Source organism: Rhopilema esculentum, chromosome 6, assembly GCF_057945365.1.
Source record: "Rhopilema esculentum isolate cy_ngs chromosome 6, ASM5794536v1, whole genome shotgun sequence".
Classification (NCBI taxonomy): Eukaryota; Metazoa; Cnidaria; class Scyphozoa; order Rhizostomeae; family Rhizostomatidae; genus Rhopilema; species Rhopilema esculentum.
The window spans coordinates 5,601,124-5,621,725 of NC_142820.1; the positions used below are offsets into that span (position 1 = coordinate 5,601,124).

The 20,602-nt window shown below is 35.8% G+C and overlaps 1 protein-coding gene across 5 annotated transcripts in view; it reads right to left on the bottom strand.

Annotated features, from left to right (window-relative positions):
* Positions 1-35: 35 nt before the first annotated feature.
* LOC135686658 (putative phospholipid-transporting ATPase IA) overlaps positions 36-20,602 on the bottom strand; it is a 49,582-nt gene continuing 29,015 nt past the window's right edge. For all 5 annotated transcript variants that reach the window (XM_065202932.2, XM_065202933.2, XM_065202934.2 and 2 more), the window contains 36 exons: positions 20,109-20,178; positions 19,831-19,884; positions 19,417-19,490; positions 18,919-18,989; positions 18,057-18,097; positions 17,231-17,357; positions 16,800-16,838; positions 16,279-16,370; positions 15,983-16,018; positions 15,643-15,720; positions 15,236-15,324; positions 14,448-14,502; positions 13,868-13,982; positions 13,661-13,743; positions 13,406-13,455; positions 12,888-12,957; positions 12,094-12,178; positions 11,316-11,594; positions 10,897-10,961; positions 10,432-10,530; positions 9,944-9,970; positions 9,516-9,598; positions 9,047-9,155; positions 8,781-8,858; positions 7,704-7,814; positions 7,494-7,568; positions 6,982-7,104; positions 6,565-6,643; positions 5,536-5,597; positions 5,111-5,167; positions 3,965-4,072; positions 3,161-3,249; positions 2,990-3,053; positions 2,631-2,727; positions 859-902; positions 36-673 (listed from right to left, as the gene is read on the bottom strand). In XM_065202932.2, coding sequence (XP_065059004.1) covers positions 620-673; positions 859-902; positions 2,631-2,727; positions 2,990-3,053; positions 3,161-3,249; positions 3,965-4,072; positions 5,111-5,167; positions 5,536-5,597; positions 6,565-6,643; positions 6,982-7,104; positions 7,494-7,568; positions 7,704-7,814; positions 8,781-8,858; positions 9,047-9,155; positions 9,516-9,598; positions 9,944-9,970; positions 10,432-10,530; positions 10,897-10,961; positions 11,316-11,594; positions 12,094-12,178; positions 12,888-12,957; positions 13,406-13,455; positions 13,661-13,743; positions 13,868-13,982; positions 14,448-14,502; positions 15,236-15,324; positions 15,643-15,720; positions 15,983-16,018; positions 16,279-16,370; positions 16,800-16,838; positions 17,231-17,357; positions 18,057-18,097; positions 18,919-18,989; positions 19,417-19,490; positions 19,831-19,884; positions 20,109-20,178 — 2,932 coding nt within the window. In that variant the 3' untranslated portion in view covers positions 36-619. The remainder of the gene's footprint in view (positions 674-858; positions 903-2,630; positions 2,728-2,989; positions 3,054-3,160; positions 3,250-3,964; positions 4,073-5,110; positions 5,168-5,535; positions 5,598-6,564; positions 6,644-6,981; positions 7,105-7,493; positions 7,569-7,703; positions 7,815-8,780; positions 8,859-9,046; positions 9,156-9,515; positions 9,599-9,943; positions 9,971-10,431; positions 10,531-10,896; positions 10,962-11,315; positions 11,595-12,093; positions 12,179-12,887; positions 12,958-13,405; positions 13,456-13,660; positions 13,744-13,867; positions 13,983-14,447; positions 14,503-15,235; positions 15,325-15,642; positions 15,721-15,982; positions 16,019-16,278; positions 16,371-16,799; positions 16,839-17,230; positions 17,358-18,056; positions 18,098-18,918; positions 18,990-19,416; positions 19,491-19,830; positions 19,885-20,108; positions 20,179-20,602) is intronic.

A 20,602-nucleotide genomic window follows, 5' to 3' on the forward strand; every position in this document is an offset into this window, starting at 1 on the left:
AGGAATCTATTACTGTTGTGTGAACGAACACGGAATAAAACTTTACAATCAAATCCATATAATGCAAACATTGAATTAATACATTGATCTATCAACAAATGTTTAAACAATGTTTTATGAAAGTATCAAGAATTCCCTCTAAATCAATCATGTTATTTATAAGCACCTCTGTAAACCTTAGTTATATCCTTCAATGTAGAACTCATAACACACCCTGCTTTAAAACGTTGTTTTATTTTATATAACGAGATGAAGGGATAGGCCCATAGCAGCCCATTGCATCAAGAATAACCAATCTAAAGTTGAATTCAGCTTGCCATGAAAGGGTGACGAAAACTATGGATACTAAGATGCAGGGAATAAATTTTACATATATGAAAAACCCAACATACAACAAAGAGGGTTACACATAAACCTATGAGAATTATGAATTGTCAATTGTAGCCCAAAGAACAAACTTAAATTTACAGCTTAAACAATGTAGCCACGTTAATTTTATATAAACAGGCGAACTTGCTAAAATTTATTGTTCACAAAACAGTAAGAATATAAGAGGCAGACACATACAGATCCAACCAAAGCAGAACCGAGGTCTGAAGTTACCAAGCAGTCGGTCCTTTCAGTTACCACTGGGTTTGTTCAGGTTGGTGTCGTACAGACGTATTAGCTCACCCTATGAAAACCATAAAAATTATTTGTGTAAACAAACATCCAAATGTGGCTTGTAAGAATCATTGCTTTTAATAAGATTAAAAAAACTGTTTTCTGTACTTCGTAAAAAATTTTGAATGCATACTTGCTGAAAATGAGAACTAAAATTGCGACCAAAAATATGTAAGAATTTAAAGTTGTTTTTACCTGGCCAACCATTGCTCCTTCTTCTTGCGAGAAAGCATACCCACCTAGGACAAAAGTAGAAGACTTGGTTGAAAACTAGTACCAAGAAGATTTTTCTGGGCCAAGAAGACTGCAGATCCGGTTTTAACTCTTCCCTGGTTAAACTCTTCCCAGGCTGAACTCAACCCGGGTTGAACTTAACCCGGGTTGAAGTCATCCCGGGTTGAACTCAACCCGGGTTGAACCACTGCAATTCCACCAGTGACAAAAAACTCAACATTCACAATGGCCTCGATAAATTAATGTAGAAAGCTGGGGGTAGTTTACTTAGAGTAAAATTCTGATTCATCTTGCTTTCACGAACAACGAAAAAGGAAGTTGGTATTTAAGGTGCCAATCTAAAATATATTAAATAAATGTCAATTCTAAATAAAAAAAACATTAAGTAAAAAATAAAGATAAATTACATATTAGATAAGTTACATAAATTTAACTACCTAAAAATGTAACCCTATCTTTATTCATTTCTTAAAAGAGTAAAGGGAAGTTGCTTTAATTGAATCTAAAAGCAATCTGACATTAGAAATCTTTTGAACCCTAAGAGTAACACACATGTAACTTGTTCATCTGCCTGCTTCTACAAATGTGCTCTACTACATCTGCTTGCCTGCTTTAAACCAAAAAGCAACTAAGTGCAATCGCAAAACCCTACTAACTGCTTCTAACCAACTGCAACTACTCTGTAGTACAACAGAAGCAAATCACCCTGGAAGAGTTGCCCGGCAAAGTAATGAGTAGTGAAGCAGTAGCCCCCAATTTCTTTTTGTTTTGCACTATATTCGGCTCGCAGGTTATCGTTTAAATTTCAAATTCTTTGGATGTCAATGTGTGTAGAAAAGCGTACACTGAGCATAGATTTTTTGGCTTGCTTGTCAACTCAGCAAACGTCTATTAAGGTCAAAATATGAGAAACTCGAAAGCAGCAATTTCAAACATCCCAAAGAACCAAGTGAATATATTCCGCCTTTTTTTTGCAAAATTAAATCTAGCAGAAGAAAGTGCAAGTTTCAACTTGATTTGCTATGGTCCAGTAACTAGCCGCAAGTATTTTGCGCATGCGTGTTCAGCAGATTCAGCAAAGCGCCTTGTTGCGTTCGCTGACTCGATGCTTCGCTTTTGCCGATATAGTGCGACCATAGTAAATCAAGCGGAAACCCGCCGTCGCATTTTATGTACTCCACCTGTTGTGCTATCTCTACTGGCTGAGTTTTCTCTTGCTGGCAAGCATTCGACTCTCACTACAAAGTCAAAACTACCTCACTACAAATCACGTCCTACAAGTATCTTTCAGTTAATCAAACGTAAATAGCTTTGTTCTTCATTCGAAAGGACCGTACAATTTATAGAAATCAACTTCTGCATAAAATACAGCTAAATATTGGGTATACGTAAAATGGTAGGATGGAAAACACTAAATCTTGTTTGCTATAGTCAGACAATTCTCACAAAATTTATGCATAATTGCAGAATGCAGGAAAATTCTGCAGAGTTAATAAGAATTTTTCTTCAAAATGATGAATCTAAAGAAGAAGCTCGAAGTATAGAATGTTCAAATAATATATCGAAAGTTTGAATAATTAGTTATGATTACTAAAAGGAAAACGCTTTCTCTTCTGAATAAGCCTGAATAAGGATTCTCCGGCAGTCAAATTACAAGACTTCAGTTGTACAGGAAACGCTGTATCTAATGTATCGTACATAGGGGTTTGGGGGAAATTCTTCCAGATACTTACGATCTGTTCTGGATATTGTAGGCTTTCTTCCAATTTGTGGCAAGTCTCTTTTTATTGGAAGGCCACTTCCACTAATGGACCATTCTTCAGGTTTAAGCTGCAAAGGAAGGCAGTAATGTAAAGGTAACTCTAAGCTATTGATAAATAACAACACCAGCCCTTTCAAGTAAATTTTTGGTGAAAAATTGATGACAAATTATAGTCGAGGTTTGGTGACAATAGGAAAACAAATTTGGAAGACAATAGGAAAATAGATTTGTCCACTTGACCGCCTTGGTTCTAATCGGCCTTTGTCAATAACTGTTCTCGTTGCAATTCATCAAATCAGCTATATATCATAGCAAAAAAATTCTTGTTACCTTTTTGACAATCTCTAATTCCTGCACGTATTGTCTTGAGTTCTTAAAGAACGTTCTTTGGCATCTGCAAAATGACAGAATTTTTAAAAGTTTCTAAAAATAGCAGTACCAAACTTCAGATAGTCAGTATTACGTGGCTAAAAATCAAACTGGTATTAAAGAAGTACTTACACATGGAACAGGAAATCGACGAACAGGGCTATGACTGGTATGATGATCATGTTGAGCCAAAATAGCGATGAAGAATACAACATTATGTGCTGTAAAACAAATATAAAAAATGACTTAACTGACAAAAAGCTTTAAAATAATTCTAACCTAATTATAAATAAAAATAATCCTAATTATAACTGCGCTTACATGTTGCACGAGCATTTGTCTATCATTGATTTAGGTGGAAAACCAATTAATATTCTTAAGTTGGAAGTAGGTGGAAGCTAAAAATAATAAGGTTTCATGGCAGAGGAAAAACACAACAATTTATGCCGAGGATTGATGCATTAAACATTCCCTCTCAATAAAAGTAGAATTCAAATTTCTTGGAATAGTTCAATTATCAGAAGTTTGACTTTCATTGAGGAATGTCAGTATTTCTCTAGTCTCTCTCTCTAATCTCTAATCTCAGAAGTCTTTCTCTAATCTCATTATTAACAACAATTAGTAACTTTTCTATGTTAAAGCTAGGTTTAAAAGAAAATGACTGTTATTTTCACTATCGAAATAAATAGCCACTTAAATTTCATTTCGCCATGGAAAGCAGTCGTTCGGGAGTCAAAAACACGAGTTTCTCAAAATTGCATGATATATTAAAATGAATTCATAATAGGAAACAAGCAAACGAGCTATGCCTTTTCAGTGTTAAGGAGTAGAGAGCCATCTGTTCACACTATCCTGTAGTGTAAACAGATGGCTCTTCCCTACTTATCGCTTCGCATGGTATCTTCCAAAATTAAAAGCAAAAGATTAATGTCTCACCAGTCCAAACATATTTGGCGCGAGTTTCATCGAAAGAAATGGGGAACAGTAAATTGCGAGAAAGACAAACCAGCAAATAATACTTCCCCAAATCGACAAGTGTGAAAGCTACAAAACAACACCATTGGTCACAATGTAATGCAGAAATAATGATTAGTTGAGAATAATGAAATAATGTAAGAGAGAAATCTGCAGGCATAAATGTGCAAGATTTGAGGATTCAACAATCTGGTTGAAAACAAAGTTGTGAACAAAATTAAAGAATAAAATAATGTTCTTAAGCTTCCGCAACATAAATACGAATTTGAAATCGAAGAACATAACTAAACATCGATTGAAAACCTTTTGGAAATCTTTAGTCCTCACAACATGACCATCTTTGGTGCAAATAGAGAAAAGTTAACATAGTCATGGCTTTGTTTCGTAAACGAGATTGGTAAATTGTATCTTGAACTCATACTTTGAATCAGCAATGAAAAATACTGTTTCTGTCGGTCATAGAGTGCTCGATAACGTAAAGACAGAGCCGTACACGCTCTTTGTGACGGATCTTAGTTGTCACTCCGAGTTTCACAACCAATGCGATCATCAGGCAAATGTAATTATTAAGTTGCTTTCAAAATATGTTTGAATGAAATCAGGCATATTTCATTTTTTAAAAACCCTGTCAACTATATCTGATTCACTGTCAGGTAGACATGTATTCTATGCTAACCCCGGGGACAGGCAATTTCAGTGAAACGATATTATAGAATATGTTAGGAAGTAAATGATTTCGTTTTCCAGGTCTTCCCGTTGTTTATCCATGCGAACCATAAGATCATTCAGTTATTATATAATAAATGAACACTAAAAATTCGAGGTGAACGATAATCTAGACTACGAGCACGTGTTCAGCGAAACTTCGAATGAGTGATCAAGGAAACTACGAGCGAAAAATCAGCGAAACCACGAGACGCAGCTTTCAAATCAACTTAGCAACAAGCCAAAATGAAAATTGATTGTCAAAGCTTCTTTATTGAAGCCCGTAAGGACAAGGGTCTAATGGTCGCTTGCTTCCTAATTACAAGGCGTGTCTTCTTTGAAGTCACCTTCTCTAGCAAATTAAATGTCAGAGTAAACGCTCGTGAGTAACTATTGACATACCCAGGTCCACGCGTGCAATTCTAAACCAGCCTTCAGACAAACAGTGATCACCACACACTGAAAAGAATATCCAAGTCGGTTAATTAGTAACAAAGATAAAGAAACGAAGAATTGACTTTAAATCAAGAAAAAGCCTCACACTGGACGTATCAATTGGTTTAAAAAATTCTTGGCATTTTCAGGAAGTCTAGGCTGGGAACAAAAAATGAATCACTCTCGATTAGGTGGTGTTATAATTAAACAGGGATGAAGGCGTATATATGAGGGAAGCGAAAAATTGAAATAAAACTGTATGATAAAAGTGCACATTTTTATTAGTGACGTCACTGAGTATTCCTTAGAAAACAGAAACTGTCTGCATAAAAATATTTGTGATGGCTAAGGATTGAAAATGCAATGGTATAAGAGAAAGTTGAATTACATACGGTGTAAACAACGCAGCCAAAAAACCATTGACCAACCACCGTGCCATCTTGGAAGGCGATATCTAAAGGAAGATATTTCCTTGATTAAGAAAACCAAACATAAATGTAACATAAAGGATTTTGAAAATAATGGAAAGAGAAATTGAAAAAGTGTAAATTTTCATACGATGGCTTATCAGTATAAATACCAAATAGTTGCGAAACTTCACTGGAAATTTAACGCTTAAAAGGTATGTGTAATTAAAAGCCGGGAGCGATTCAAGATAAAGGGGGGGGGGGGGGGCAAGAATATTTCTACTTTTCTCAAACTTTCAAAATAATCGTGTGCATTAATTTTTATTCATTAATAAATGTCAAAATTATCAAGAATTCAGACGACGAATCTCAACGCAAGCAATCTTAGCTTTTTTGAAAACCAGGGTGAAAACGACTAAGGAAAATTGTCTTTGTTCGAATAAAGTTCTATGAAACACAGTCTACTACCTAGCAGCGTCTGTCAAACTAGCAACTGTTTACTAACAAGGTCACAAAGCAGAAACCTGACCTGCGACGTATAACAAAAATTTGAACTGAAACTTTGTGACGCAAGCAATAAGAGTTTTGGACAGTGGACGCCGGATACTAATAGGGCGGTATACTTTTGATTCGTATGATAATATACGAGTTATCAAGCCAATGTGAATAAAAATAACCCATTGTGGCCTATAATTTCTTAAGGCAGCAGAAACATTGAAATGCTCCATTGGTAAAGCAACAGTCATCAACTTTGTTGTTCACATTATGTTTTCAGAAAAAGGCCTTAATTCGTCCCGCACTCCCTCCTCCCTCTCTCCTTTCCTTTCTTCCTTCCTACCTTTCTTCCTTCCTTTCCTCCTTCCTTCTTTCCTTCCTATCTTCGTCCCTTTTTTATCTTTTCGAAAATGAAGTAAAACACATGCATTTCCCCAACGGCCTAGACATTCTGTTAATAAAAAGTGTGAATCTTCACTAAACAACAAGATCTTGTTACAATAATTTCGACTCAATCACCTTGTTTGAAAGCCTCTCTTGGCAAATAGTACAGAATAATGGAGTGATAAATTGCAGCACCGATCCATATCCAGAATACCTAGGAAAAAATTCGCTATGCGTTTAAATACTGAAACCCAAAACTACTCTCAGAGTAACTTAGAATTCTTTAACCTGAAATGAATTTCAGGCCGGCCTGAAATTTCTCATGTTAGGGTGGACTTCTTAAACCATATGCATGTAGGCATGTTACGTAACTTTCTAGTAACAAGCTCCGTAGATTATAAGGGTTAAATACTTAATCTGCTCAAATAGCGCGATTTTACGTATGGAGAAAATAAGCGCCTATAAGTTAATTTATGTTTAAATACGCAAGTACAAATGCAATAAGTAATTATATTTCAAAACTTGAAAAAAAGAAATGAAATTAGGCCGTACCTTAGTATTAAATAAATCAGCATTTTGCGAGTTTTTGTAGAGTCTAGGACAATGGAGCCTTGCTTTTATTGAGCACGTTCTATCAAATAATCCAATTGCTAATGGAGGTAAGGCCGTGAACAACTGAAAAAAATAAAGAGAATTGAAGCCATGTTTTGGTAACATCGACGCATTAGAGAAGGTTAATTTGAATTAAAACTAGTGTTGCGGCGAAAAGCAAATTAAAAGTAAGAAATAAACTTGAAGTAAATTATTGCCGAACAAGATTATTCCCTGTATGCAATGACATAGCATTAATGGAGGTGAGCAATTAAAGTATAAGCCGAAACCTAAAATATTGTAAGGCTAAACACGCTATCCTTTTCAAATGTCCAGCGTCTTTAAACAAGAAAACGATCCATCTGTTTAATTTAACATACAGCATACACTAGAAGAGCACCATCTATATTGCTAGCCGTGAGATAAAACCCAGAGAAGTTAAGATAGCAAGAAATTAGGAAAAATTTCCATACCACATTGTATAAACCAATACACCATTTGTCGAAAAGAATCTGTCCTGAAAAGCCGTTATCGAACGCAAACCATAACTGTTGAAAGAAAATAAATTATGAAAACATGAAGCCAGGTTGCAAAAAGAAAAACAAAATTGGGCAAAAAAGGTTGGAAGATAAATGAAGAATGTTTTTCAATTCGTGTATCGTAATCACTGTAACTTCACGTACCTCAATAACATAAAGACATATATTCTTGTAAAATGAATACATGATCAATTTTGCTAGTCTCTGGTAACTCAGTGCGCCATGGACCAGTAGTAGCTTGTTCAAAAATCGGAACTAAAATGCAACAGTATTTCGTTATCGATCAGTTTCATAAGGTATAAAGCTTTTTTTTATATAATATTTCTACAGACAGATTTTGTTTTCAGAACAATTTTCGAGCTTATACATACATCTCCATATTCTAAATGGCAATCTTTGACAACAAACGTCATATTTCTCCAATGCATTAAAACTATTTCGAGTTATGACTTATGCGCTCTTGTTATGAACGAAAGCTAAATGGACAGAGCCCCACCATATTCAATAATTTGTTCGCAAAAACAACGCAGCCTCGACGTACGTGTTCAACTGGATCGCACTAGCTCCAATTAAAAACCTTGGATGAAGAAACAGTTTCAACCAAATAGCACGCTTCTGTACTTTCTAGCTAGTCTTGAGTATTCAAATGTCCCGTCAAAGAAGTTAAGATTGTATGCTTAAATTGATGCAAATACACGACTAGGACCAATGAAATTGTTGTAGGTATGAAGCTTTTGATCAGGCTGCTTGTTCCTTGCAATCTACTTGTTGTTTCTGTTTACTATGCTCAATTTTGTTACATGTAATAATGCGTATTAACTGGCATTAAACATTCCTGGATTTAGATACTTAAACATGGCGTACATTCATAAGGGCATTCAATAGAGGGGGCGTTCCCATGAATACATACATTTTTGATACTCTAATGCTCTTGAAAGACTACATTAACACAGAGCATATACATAAAGGCCGATTTCCATTTGGCATTTTTTGTGCGCGCGGGCGTAGCGCCCAAATCTGAGCATGCGTAGTTAAAATCAAGTGGTCTTGATTTTGCGTCCGCTGTGAGCGCCAGAAAGTTGATAGGGTCTCAACTTTTTTGTGCGCTCGACCACTTGACAGCAGCACTTAACTACGCATGATTGGGGTTTCAGATTTGGGCGCTACGCCCGCGCGCACAAAAAATTTAAAATGGAAATCGGCCTTAAGACAACTCGGTACCTGAGCAATAGCATAATCAGAAGCACTGGCCGCTTGCAATCCCTCTTGGCCGCTAATGCCAACACCTACGTGTGCAGCCTGGAATAAACAAGATGCTTCTTCAGTAATATACTTTTCGAAAAACAGGGAAAAACCATAGTCATCTCAAATAAAACATGCATTATCATTTACAAAGAAAAATAGTGTTGTAAATGTCTGTAAATGTCTGCTTTAACACCAAAATATATGCAATTTTTATAAGAAATAAATGAGCGGGAAAAGCATACCTGGATCATGCTGACGTCATTGGCACCATCGCCAATAGCAAGGGTGATTGCATCTTCAACGTTTTGTTTGACTAAATTCACAACTTGGGATTTTTGCAAAGGGGAGACTCTGAAGAAAGACATTTCAAAAAGCTAGAAAAAGACTCGCTATTCTGTATCAGTAAGAGGAATCGCAAAATTAACATCATCAAAATTTCAAGCATTGCAAAAAGCCCAGCTCACCGAAATAGCCACACTTATCCTTCAAAAACAAGCTTAAATTCCTTCTTGACTTGAAATCTACTTGTAAAGCAAGCCTCTTTAATGCATTTTTGCTGGCCTAATTTATTTGGGTTGGTTTCTTAGATCTGGCAGTCCAAGAGAGCTTAAGCTACATACTCCTGATCTCATAGCGTTGGTGGATTGTACTTACAAGGGCATTAACGGTTGCAATAGTAATGTAATCAAGTGTAGTGTAATTGCTTGATACCTGCAGCATATGACAGCTCTGCAAACCAATGCAAGATCTAGAAAGAAATCTCTGCACTCTGCCTTCAAAGCATGGTGAAGAACCTGTACAATGAAAAACTTTGAATAGAATAGCATATAATTATCTTACAGCTATTTCTTGGAAATGAAAATACGAATAGGTTGCAATGAAGCTATATAATTATACACAAAAGCCAATTGACATATAAAAAAGATTCCTCATTCCTATATATCTAATTATGTGGAAACACAGAGACTAAATAACATTGACTTAATCGACAGATTGGTCAGACGTGGCGAACTTTACCAGCTTTCTCAATTTAAGTCTCTACTAGTTAAAAATTTGACTGAATTTGAAATTTGAGCAGTTAATATAAAGAAAACATTAACTTTAACTGGTTAAATAACGAACACAAACATAATGCTCACCTGTCCAGTGACTATAAGTGCCAACTCCTAAAGATAATAAGAAGAGTGTCAATCTTCCAGCAGCGAAGTACAGTGGAACCTCCATATAACTGACACCAGTGGGACCAATATTATTGTCCGTTGTAGAGAGGTGTCCGCTGTATGGAGGTGTCATCTTTTTTTAACTTTTGTTTTTGGACTCAAAAATCTGTCCGTTGTTTGGAGGTGTCCGTTGTATTGAGGTGTCCGTTGATGGAGGTTCCACTGTATGTACTAGCAACTAAAAGTATCGCAAGTACGAAGTGGGACGAATCAACTGGTAGTAATAGAAAGGAGAGAAAAATGTTTAAGGTGATTCGATTATTTATAAAAACATTCTTAAAACATGCAACAAAATAAAATAATCTTTTAAAATACAACAGCTGCAATACAATTTGAAGGGAAAGTACAGAGTGGATTTGAAAAATGCTTTACCTTTCTGGGTGCACACGCTTTTAAAATATTCTCACCTTTGTTTCTTTCACAATTCTCTTCTGCTTCTTTTTCTTAGGTTGGAATCGTGTAATACCATGGTCTTGTAGGCGATCGTTGAGCCAGTCTTTAACTTCCTGCAAAAAATTGCATTGAAGAAAGATGGCTCAAAAATTAGCAAAGTTAAAATGCTCAAAGATCTATAAGAATTAGTTGATTTGACATTGGCTGCAATATGCAGACACATGGTCAAGAAATAACTTCTGAAAAAAATAACTGCAATCTATACTGTCAACTCCTGCTATCTTAGGTTGTAGAAAAGTATTCTCTTAGGGCAAATCCATACTCCTGCCTGTATGCAGTAAATCCATACACCTGCCTGTATAAAACCAAAACCATGCCTATTTCAGAATTTGTAGCAAATTTACCTCGAAATACTGATGATCAAGAAGCATGTGTAGCAAATAAAGAAAAAGGCGTTGCTACTAAGATGACGTACGTACCGTTAAGTTGTTTCCTTCACAAATCAGGATATCAAGTTGGTCTGTCAACAGCTTGCATGAAAATCCTGAAAAACAGGTAAGAAAAATCTATAATCCTCAACGTCGCTATCACTCTCACGGTTAGAAGAAAGACATTACCTTGAGAAATAATTTGTAACACATAAAAGCAAAAGACTTATTTGTTGGTCAAGTAAATCTACAGTGAGAAACATAACTGGAAAACATATAAACCCCAGAACTTCGCACTTCCTTATCTGTTTAGGGGCCCAATAACCTTACTCCGGTATCAGCATTTAAATGGAATAATTATGCACGGATAAGACCTACTTACATTAAGAATTAATATAAAATTGAATAGATTGATCGGTTGACTCGAAGAAAAGAGTGAAAGCAGGAGGTTGAAGTAGCTGGATAATCACCTATATTAATGGCTGTCTCTTGTTTGTCTCCAGTAAGAACCCAGATTTTAATGTTAGCTGCTGACAAGGTAGCAATACTGTCAGGAACACCTTCCTGTAGTTTGTCTTCTATTGCAGTTGCACCGAGTAAGAACAAGTTCTTCTCAATGTTCTCACTAGCTTCATCAACTTTTGCATCTCTCTCATCAAAGGCAGTGCTTGCTTTGTAGAATTCTTTGTTCCATTCCTCGTACTCGCTTTCGCTAAGCTCAGTCATTGCTATGCACAGTGTTCGAAGACCTAAAAAACGGATTTTTTTATAAGCGCATCTTGCTGACACTGAAATGATGGGCAAAAGCCCGATCTGACTTTGCGATATGATACATAATCAAAATGCCTTGCGGATCAAAATGCCTACACATCTCTTTGACGTTGGATCACATCTACACATCTCGTGCGAGGAGAGGCGCTGACTACAGACCCAAGGGTCCGTGGTTCGAGTCCCTGGCATGACCAAACTTTCACCCAGAGTGAGGAGAGTCGCCAGCTCTCTGTAATTCCAGGCATTGGAATCACGAGGTGTGGTCACATCAAGAGGAAGGACGAGGACATTGCCCGATCAGCATAATCTTCTCAGTGAGAAACAAATACAAATACAAACGTTGGGTCAACTGCATTTTGACCACACAGAGACTAACAAAAACCAATGTGAATAGTAGTACGTTTATTGGTATGCATGAAACCTGAAAAAACTGGATAGCAAAATATACAGGAATGATCGAGCTTGTTGTATCGTTACCTTCTCTAGCAAAATCTTCCATGTGTTGCAACGTCGCTTTGTCACATATCTGCTCACTGCCTAGTCGATCGTAAATGACATTGTCCTGTCGAAACAGAGATGATAATTATAGTTAAACCTTTATTAGCAGAACCTCTCAATAACGGAAACCTCCAAATTATAGACTAATGTTTTTGTCCCAATATTTCTCTTCAGTCTTCTACAACGGACACCTCTCTAAAACGGACAACTATCTACAACGGACAACTATCTACAACGGACATCTTTTTACAACGGACATCTCTTCACAAAAGACAATCTTCTAAAACGGACAACTCTCTACAACGGACATCTCTTCACAAAAGACAATCTTCTACAATGGACACCTCAATACAACGGAGACCTCTCTACACGGACACCTCAATACAACGGACACCTCTCTACAACGGACACCTCAATACAACGGACACCTCTCTACAACGGACACCTCTCTACAACGGACACCTCTCTACAACGGACACCTCAATATAACAGACACCTTAATACAACGGACACCTCAATACAGGGGACACCTCAATAGAAAAGGACACCTCTCTATAACAAACACCTCTTTACAACAGACACCTCTCTACAACAGACACCTCTCTACAACGGACACCTCAATACAACGGACACCTCTCTACAACGGACACCTATTCACAACGGACTGTAATAAATACTTAAATAATTTGACATACCTCTTTTGAGAGTAACAAAGAATGAAAATCAATAGACAAACTTTTTAATTAAACTAACGAAAATTTAAATTAACTTACCGCTCCTTTACAGTACAGTTTAATTTGACCCGTTGGAGTCCGCACTATCACAGACATTCTTTTGCGTGTACTGTTAATAAACCCAAAAAAGTACATTTCAAATAAGTAATTGAACTACTAGCCTGTGAGTGAGTCTCGCCTATCATTTTTCAACCAGCCCACAACAAGCCCATAAGCAATCCCCTGGCACCCCAACCAGCCCCCAAGCAACCCCCAGGAAACTCAAAAGCAGCTCAGGTAAAGAAAAACAAACAAAACAAAGAAGTATAGATATATAGTTCATTGAATCTGCAAATGGTGATCAATCTAAAGAGGAATATTCTATTTTGCAAAGGGAAAACATCCCCAGCTGTAACGGCTTTTGGAAGAACTGGGAACTTTTGCTGAGGATACAACTAATTTAAATTGCTTCTAAATAAACATTAGACGCATCAAACATCAATATATAGATCTTGATAACTGTCCAAGAAAAGTTAGTACTTATAACATGAATAAAAAATCTGCAAAGAACAGCTTACCTGTTGAATTCTAATACATTCAAAATTTCATAAACCTCTTCTTGGCCAAGCTAGGAAATGACAACAAGACCTAATTAAACTCTGGTTTCCATAGCCTCTTGATACTTAAATCAAGTTATCTTCTTTTTGAACTGATCTTTAACTAAACCAAAGTGTACTGATCTTATGATTAAATAACAGCTTACTGTTAAAAAGCAAAATAATTTTAAAAGACTCTCAATTAAAAAAAAAATCAATTAGATTGAAAAATCATACCACGTTGATTATGACGGAGGTTGGAGTTCTGACACTGAAGGAAAACCCCAGTTGTTTAGCGCCTTTAACAAGTGCACCTTCATCTAAAAATCAAGAATAGACTTGTTGATTTTCTTGATTTTTGGAATGATATTTAAAAAATAGCTGATAAAAGATACAACATAGATTAATGTAGAAGGATCATACAGACATAAAAACAGTACGCACCGGGGGAAGCAGCTTGATATATGATGTTTTCACCATCTGTTTGATCTCTTTCGGGAATCACTGTGTGACATACAGCTAATAAGGTCAAGAATTCTCTGATCACTGAGCCAGACGACTGGAAAATAGATAAATTTATGTGGAATAAGTGTTCTTCTGCAACTGTTATGAAAGAAAGTACTAGCGAAAGTTGATAAAGTTCTCATCCTGAAATGCCTAAAACAACGGAGAGGAACAATTATAGTGGCTACTTTATCGAATATTTGTCAGCCCTGTAGCTACGTGTGGTCTAAAAACTTTGTACCAAAAAGCCCTGGTGACCCTTATTGACCCTTTAGTCACCCCCCATTGACCCTTTAGTCACCCCCATTGACCCTTTAGTCACCCTCATTGACCCTTTAGTCACCCTCAAGGCTCATTTCGTGACCCTGTTATAATTTCACGCCTATCCTAACAGTGATGCCAACTTCTTGAGAATCGTTTGACATTAAAACACATTGCACATTTCAAGATTTCAGTCACTAAATCCAAACTTTTCAAGAAGTGATGTGAATCAATAATAGATAAGAGAAATTTGGCCTACATGACTTTGAAGATTGTCCAGCAATCTTGCATCGTTGAACTTCTCACCATCTCCCCTGCAAATAAAACAAAGCCGATCATATTAGTGCCAATCCTTTGTCTGCTTCATAGACAAAACATACATTTAAGAAGCTAACTCGCAGAAAGCTGCTGGCTCTAGCATTGAGAATTCAAATTCAAAAGAAATGTGAATCTAGGGAGCCTGATTTTGTATAGTTCTCATCTCAGACCCAAACCTCATGGAACAATATAAGAAGCAATTTTCAAGAAACAATCTGCATGATATTAAAAGCATGATATAAAACCTTTTGTTAAAATTACACGATTTGATGATATGGTATTTGGCGACTTTCATGATTTTCCCCTTTTCAGGTCAGTGTTGCTGTTCTTATCGAATTACCTCACAAGAAATATATCCTTCCCGATTTTATTTTAACATGGCTCTGCAACCCCGTCAAACCCTGTCTCGGGACCTTTTTCAATCCATTTTTCAAAGATATTCAAGGAAGCAATAATTGCTGGCAAACCTTACATTCAAAGACGATGATCGGACAGTAAAGCTACGGACATCGGACATCGAAAGTCGGACAGTTCAAAATTTGACTTAAACAGACAAAAAAGAAAGATTTGGAATCCAAGGCTGAAACTATTGTTATAAATTAGAATTAAAATTGTTTTCATCAAATTTCATTCAAAAAACGCAATTTACACGAAAGAATAAACAAAACCAAAATTTATAACTTGACAAAAAACCCCAAAAGCAATATTCAGCTCACAATATAAACTTACCCATACGCTAAGCCAGCAATCGTACATTTTCGAAATTCCATAATATTTCTTGTTAACGTTCCAGTTTTGTCAGAGAATATGTATTTAACCTAAAAAAAATTTAACCAAAAATTGAAAAAAACACACGCTTAGCAGGTTAATTTGCTTGTTTATGAATAAAGTATTTATGAGTAAGGAAATTATTGAGAATCTTTGCCGTGCCCAAACGAATTTAACTTCAGAATTTAGCACCCTCGGCTGTTTGCTCAACAATGCTTGGCGAGTATTCCCCATCAAACATAATCTAGCATGAATTGAGCAGCGCTTAAAATAACTGAAAAGACAGTGGGTATGCCAAACGAATGAATTGTTGTTCTGAGCAAGCATGCTGGATGCATGCAAATATACATTATACATTCGATAAATACCTGTCCTAGCTCCTCGTTGAGATTTGAAGTCCTTGCCATGGCCGGTGTATCTGTTTCTTCGTAGTACATGTCTTCGTCCTTTCGGGATAATTATACTTTAAATGTTACTGTTCAATACATAAACTAAAGCTTAAAAAAGCAAAGGTGATACTTCTGTGGTTTTATCAGATCACTTGCTGCTGTAAAAATACTTGTTACTGAAAATGGAATTTGTGAATTTATTCGCAATAGAAAAATATATGCCTGACATGAACATGAAAGCTGGAGTTTCAATTCACCGAATAAAGTGAAGTAACAAGCAACATATGATAACAAAAACTTGTAAATGATTTCATCTCACCATGTTGATAAACATTGCTTGGATAAATTTCACAACCTTAAAATAAGTACAGAACATAATAAAATAAAATTTCAAAAGGTACATAAAAACAAACGCAAGGCTAAGAGATCAAACATTACGGCCGAATATAATTACACAAAATTAGAGCAGTTTCTTTTTCTAGAACGAATATTCTTGACAGAAAAAACCAAACTGTTCAGTTCAATTTAACTTCAAGATCTCTAATCACAAATGACTTGCTGAAAAGATATTTAAAAAATGAACAAAATAATCAAAATAACAGGAAAAGACCTTACCTCTAATGTAACTGGCAAACTAATTGGGATGAGATTGTTGAAGAGAATGCCAAATGTCAAGAATGTAAGACCAAAATTTTGTGGTTTTAATCCTAAAAGAGACAACATTCGAAAAAGGATTAGATCGATGTTCCAAAACATAGTAAGCGTGGCATTCAGTAGTTACTGGTGAATGCAAAAAGAGACATCGCAGAGTTTCGATTTAAGCTGGTGCAAATACTCATGTGCCGGATAACTGCCACTCAAAGGAAGACGTCAATCTCAGTGCACAAACTATTCATACGCCGAGTCTAAGGCCAGTCATATTCGCGCTGTGCCTAAGAAAGAATGAGAGTACCCTTGGATCTTTGAATATTCATCTTGCACCCGCAAGCCTTAGCAATATAGGAGAGGATTTAACACTTTGCCTCTGTGTAGGGCAAATTTTCGGACTGAATCGATTGTTTCTTAATTTGGACAGTGCACAGTACACATCATACAAAATATAACAAAACGGCTCCACTATTAGACAAAATGCTCACCCTCGAAGCCAAGATACCAATCAGTTTTTCGGTGTTTACCTAAAAAGTAAAAATCAAGTGACTCAGATTTCATATACGTGATGAACATTTTTCCTTAGAAAGTCAAACAAAAGCAACAAAACCCAGTAGATTTTGAATGAAATTGTGAGCGGTAAAAATGTTGAAAGTCTAGACTAAAAATTCTTTGCTCTCTTAATGTGCCTTGTAACTTGATAAAACTTTCTTAGCAGCTTTATAGGTAGCACCAGCCTGTTTTTTGACTGGCAAAAAATGTTACCTACGTGTCAATTATTTTAAAATACTTTATAGAAAACGACGTGCATAATTCTTAAGAAAGTTTTTATACGCTTGCACTGCATAAAACAGTAACTTTTGCATAAAAAATTATGACAACAAAGAGGTAAATATTAAAATTGGCAATAGAATATTACTTGTCCAGATTTCATTTCCAATTGACGTGAACAGCCCAAGAGCAATGAGCATCGCAAAGAGAAAAAGAATCTGCACGTTGGTGGTATGATCAACATTGGACCGCTTAATCGGTGCGGCAGTGGCATTCTGTATGATCAAGAAAAGTTTTTGTATGAATGAAAGAACAGATTTTCACATTCATTATGGAGGCCAACTTGACTTTTTCGTAAATTTGTAACACAATATAAGTCTCGCAGAATATCTTGCAACCTCTGCACTTAAAGAGTTTTCTTATGTTATCTCTATCTTAATTTCTAACCGTTCTCATTAACCGCCCCTAGCTGACCTGCTTACATTGTCCAGCAGACAATGAAAGAACCCTTAAACCAAACACCTACACTGGTGTCGCATTTGTCTGCTAGTATAAGAGACACAGTTGGCACCATTTGCAGCAATCATACCAAGAAACGAGTTTTTAACATAGGCAGTGGAAATACAGTTGATATACATTAACCAAGGCAGCTGAAATGTTGCACATGAGAGGGCAGTTGTTATATCACAATTTAAGCTATCAGCTAGTCATAAATCCTACCAAAAGAGTTTAATTTTATGGACCACAATCAAATGCAAGAATCACACAAAAAGTAAAAATATGATATAGCAATCAGAAACTGAGTGGAAGGAAATCTTGAAGCATATCAAAGACAAAACACAGTGATAAAAGAACGGTTTACTGAGGCTTGGCAAACACAAAAGAAAGGTCACACTGATAATTGCAAGACAGATTTGATGATGGTTATATCAATGGACAGATAATGATAGATTGGTTTTTCATATGTACCGTACCTGGAGTAGTTTTGATTCGTGACCAGTGTAAATCACCAGACCTTAAATAAAAATACAGATTGAGACATATAAGTTTTGGCTGATAACAGCATGCTTACAAAAACAGGAAAATTCAATCTAAAAAACTTTGTTCATAATCCAACAAGAAACTAAAATTAGCTTTACTATTTATACTGTTAAAGGAAAAATATACAACCACGTAAATATAAACGATATGTAAGACACCAGGAATGCCACCTGGACAGTGAATGAATAATTCATTTGAATAAAATAGAACACCTGACAATTGTTATCAGTATATGAGTACAAATTGGATTATAAAAGAAACCCAAATACGTAAATTTTCATATTTTAACCGACCAAATCTTAGATAGAGTAAGAATCTCACTCGATGTCCGATTACTTATTGTTTCAAATATTCTCAGTTGTACAAACTTCATCAGTTCGGAAAAGTGTTCACGCTCTTTTCGATCATCTCGGCAATATATTTACATGAGGTAAATAATTTGCGTGAACTATGAGAAGTGCAACGAGAAACGCCATACTACCTCATTCTGATACTATCTTTTAATCAACATAGACTTTATTGCAGTTGGCAAAGAAGAGCAGGCTTTCAAACACAAACACCAAATCAGAAAAAACCTAATGAGATAAGACTGCAAAATTTTAAGCCCAACTTCCTAATTACAAAATATGGTTGCATCTAGCCTTCATAAATTGCCACATGCTTCAAACCTTCTCAAGGAGAAAACATTCATAATGCAGGACTATGCTGTGCTGTAATGTCGTGTAACACACAAACATAAAGGAAACTAGTCTGCACTTTTCACACGAAAAGAACAGATGATCTCAGACAACTTACCGAATATCCACTGTGTGTTTCTGAGCTGTGCTCCTCTTAACAGAATTTGCTCGCCACTGATGGGCACTGCCCTAGGGGAAAACCATGCATGTGAACGAAATGACGTTTGGCAAAAAAGAGATTATGTACATCTGGGTTCAGTGGGATTAATTACATCGATTTCAAAAGGATGAAGAATGAACACTTGTGATAAAGAGGAAACAAAGGTGAACTGAATAAATTGCCCAAAATGTAAAAAACTAAAGCTAAATAAAAAACACCGTCCGATCATATTAAAATTATCTGTGAAATTAAGGTTTACAGCTTGAAATGCCTTAGTTTATCATTATAAGTTAAGACATGTCTGGTAGGCAAAAATTCAAACAAGGGTCACGCCCCTTAATATTATAAAATATTAAGGTGCTGATTTACATTCAAAGAGGCTTGCCACTTCATGACAAGAAATGGAGACATAATATCTTGAAAAAGATAAAAAGAAAAGTAATTATTAGAAGGTACCTCTGGCCCTGCAGGGTAATGTTACCGACAAAATCATAAAGTCGATTGTTTGGTCCTTCACACTCAACTTTACCCTGAAAAGCAAATCGAGGTATATCATCCGAAATATTTTCCCACAATAATATCAATACCAAAAAAGAAGAATTGATAATCAGTAAAAATAAATCATTGATTTTCAAAGTAATGGCATTTAGATAAGCCATCAAAATAACAATAAAGAGAAAAAATTCACTTTAATGAAACATGGGTCGTATTCAAAACTTAAACCAAAACATTGCTTAGATCCAATGGCTTTTCAAGGTTAGGCAGTTGCGAACAATTCAACCACACCCAGGATTCCCTTAGAATATTGAAGCAGGATCAAATTCAATTGTCTGGTAATTTCTCAAATGCAGGAAAAAGCATTAAAATTACCAGCAAAGACAACATAGAGCTTAAAGTCGTGTAGTAGGCAGTGGCTGGCAGACCCTAGAAAATAAAGAAATAAAAAAACAATTTGGCATATAATACAAGTATGCTTAGTAAAAATTAGTTTATATAACAAAGAATTGCAGTCCAGAAATCAGTGAAAGTAGAAAATAAATAATACAAGTAAAGTTTCCATTTAAAATTTCCATTTTTTATGGTTTTGAAGCAAAAATACTTTAGAAAAAGACTACGATTTTCAGATTTTAAAAGGCAAGTTAAGTTACCTGTCGAATTTTGAGGTTTGTTTCTCCATCCAGGTTCGCTGTTTCGATGTAGCACATTCCCATTGGTTCACTATTGATATGATCAAAATTCCATGATTAAACCATAACTTAAGAATTAATTTTGAATACAAATTTCAAAACGAGAACGTTTATAGTGCCTTACAATACTAAAATCTTATTTTTCATAAAACGACTCTGGAGAACTTTCTAAACTACCTGACCTGCAAATTGTGAGATTTTTGCAGACCTGCAAATTGTGAGATTATCATAAGGCACTAAAACAGCCAATAGAGTAAAAGGTATAAAAATGGATTACAATATAAATCAAATTCAACTAAAAACCAGAGATAGGAATAGTTAAACAAAACTATTTCGGAAACAGCTTTATCAGTTGAGTTATTTGCAGCTTAGTCTACTTAAGTAACTGGTAAAACATCCCATCGTACGACATTGGCAAAGATGTTAGCTGCGTTTCAAGATGCTAGTCGCCTCTG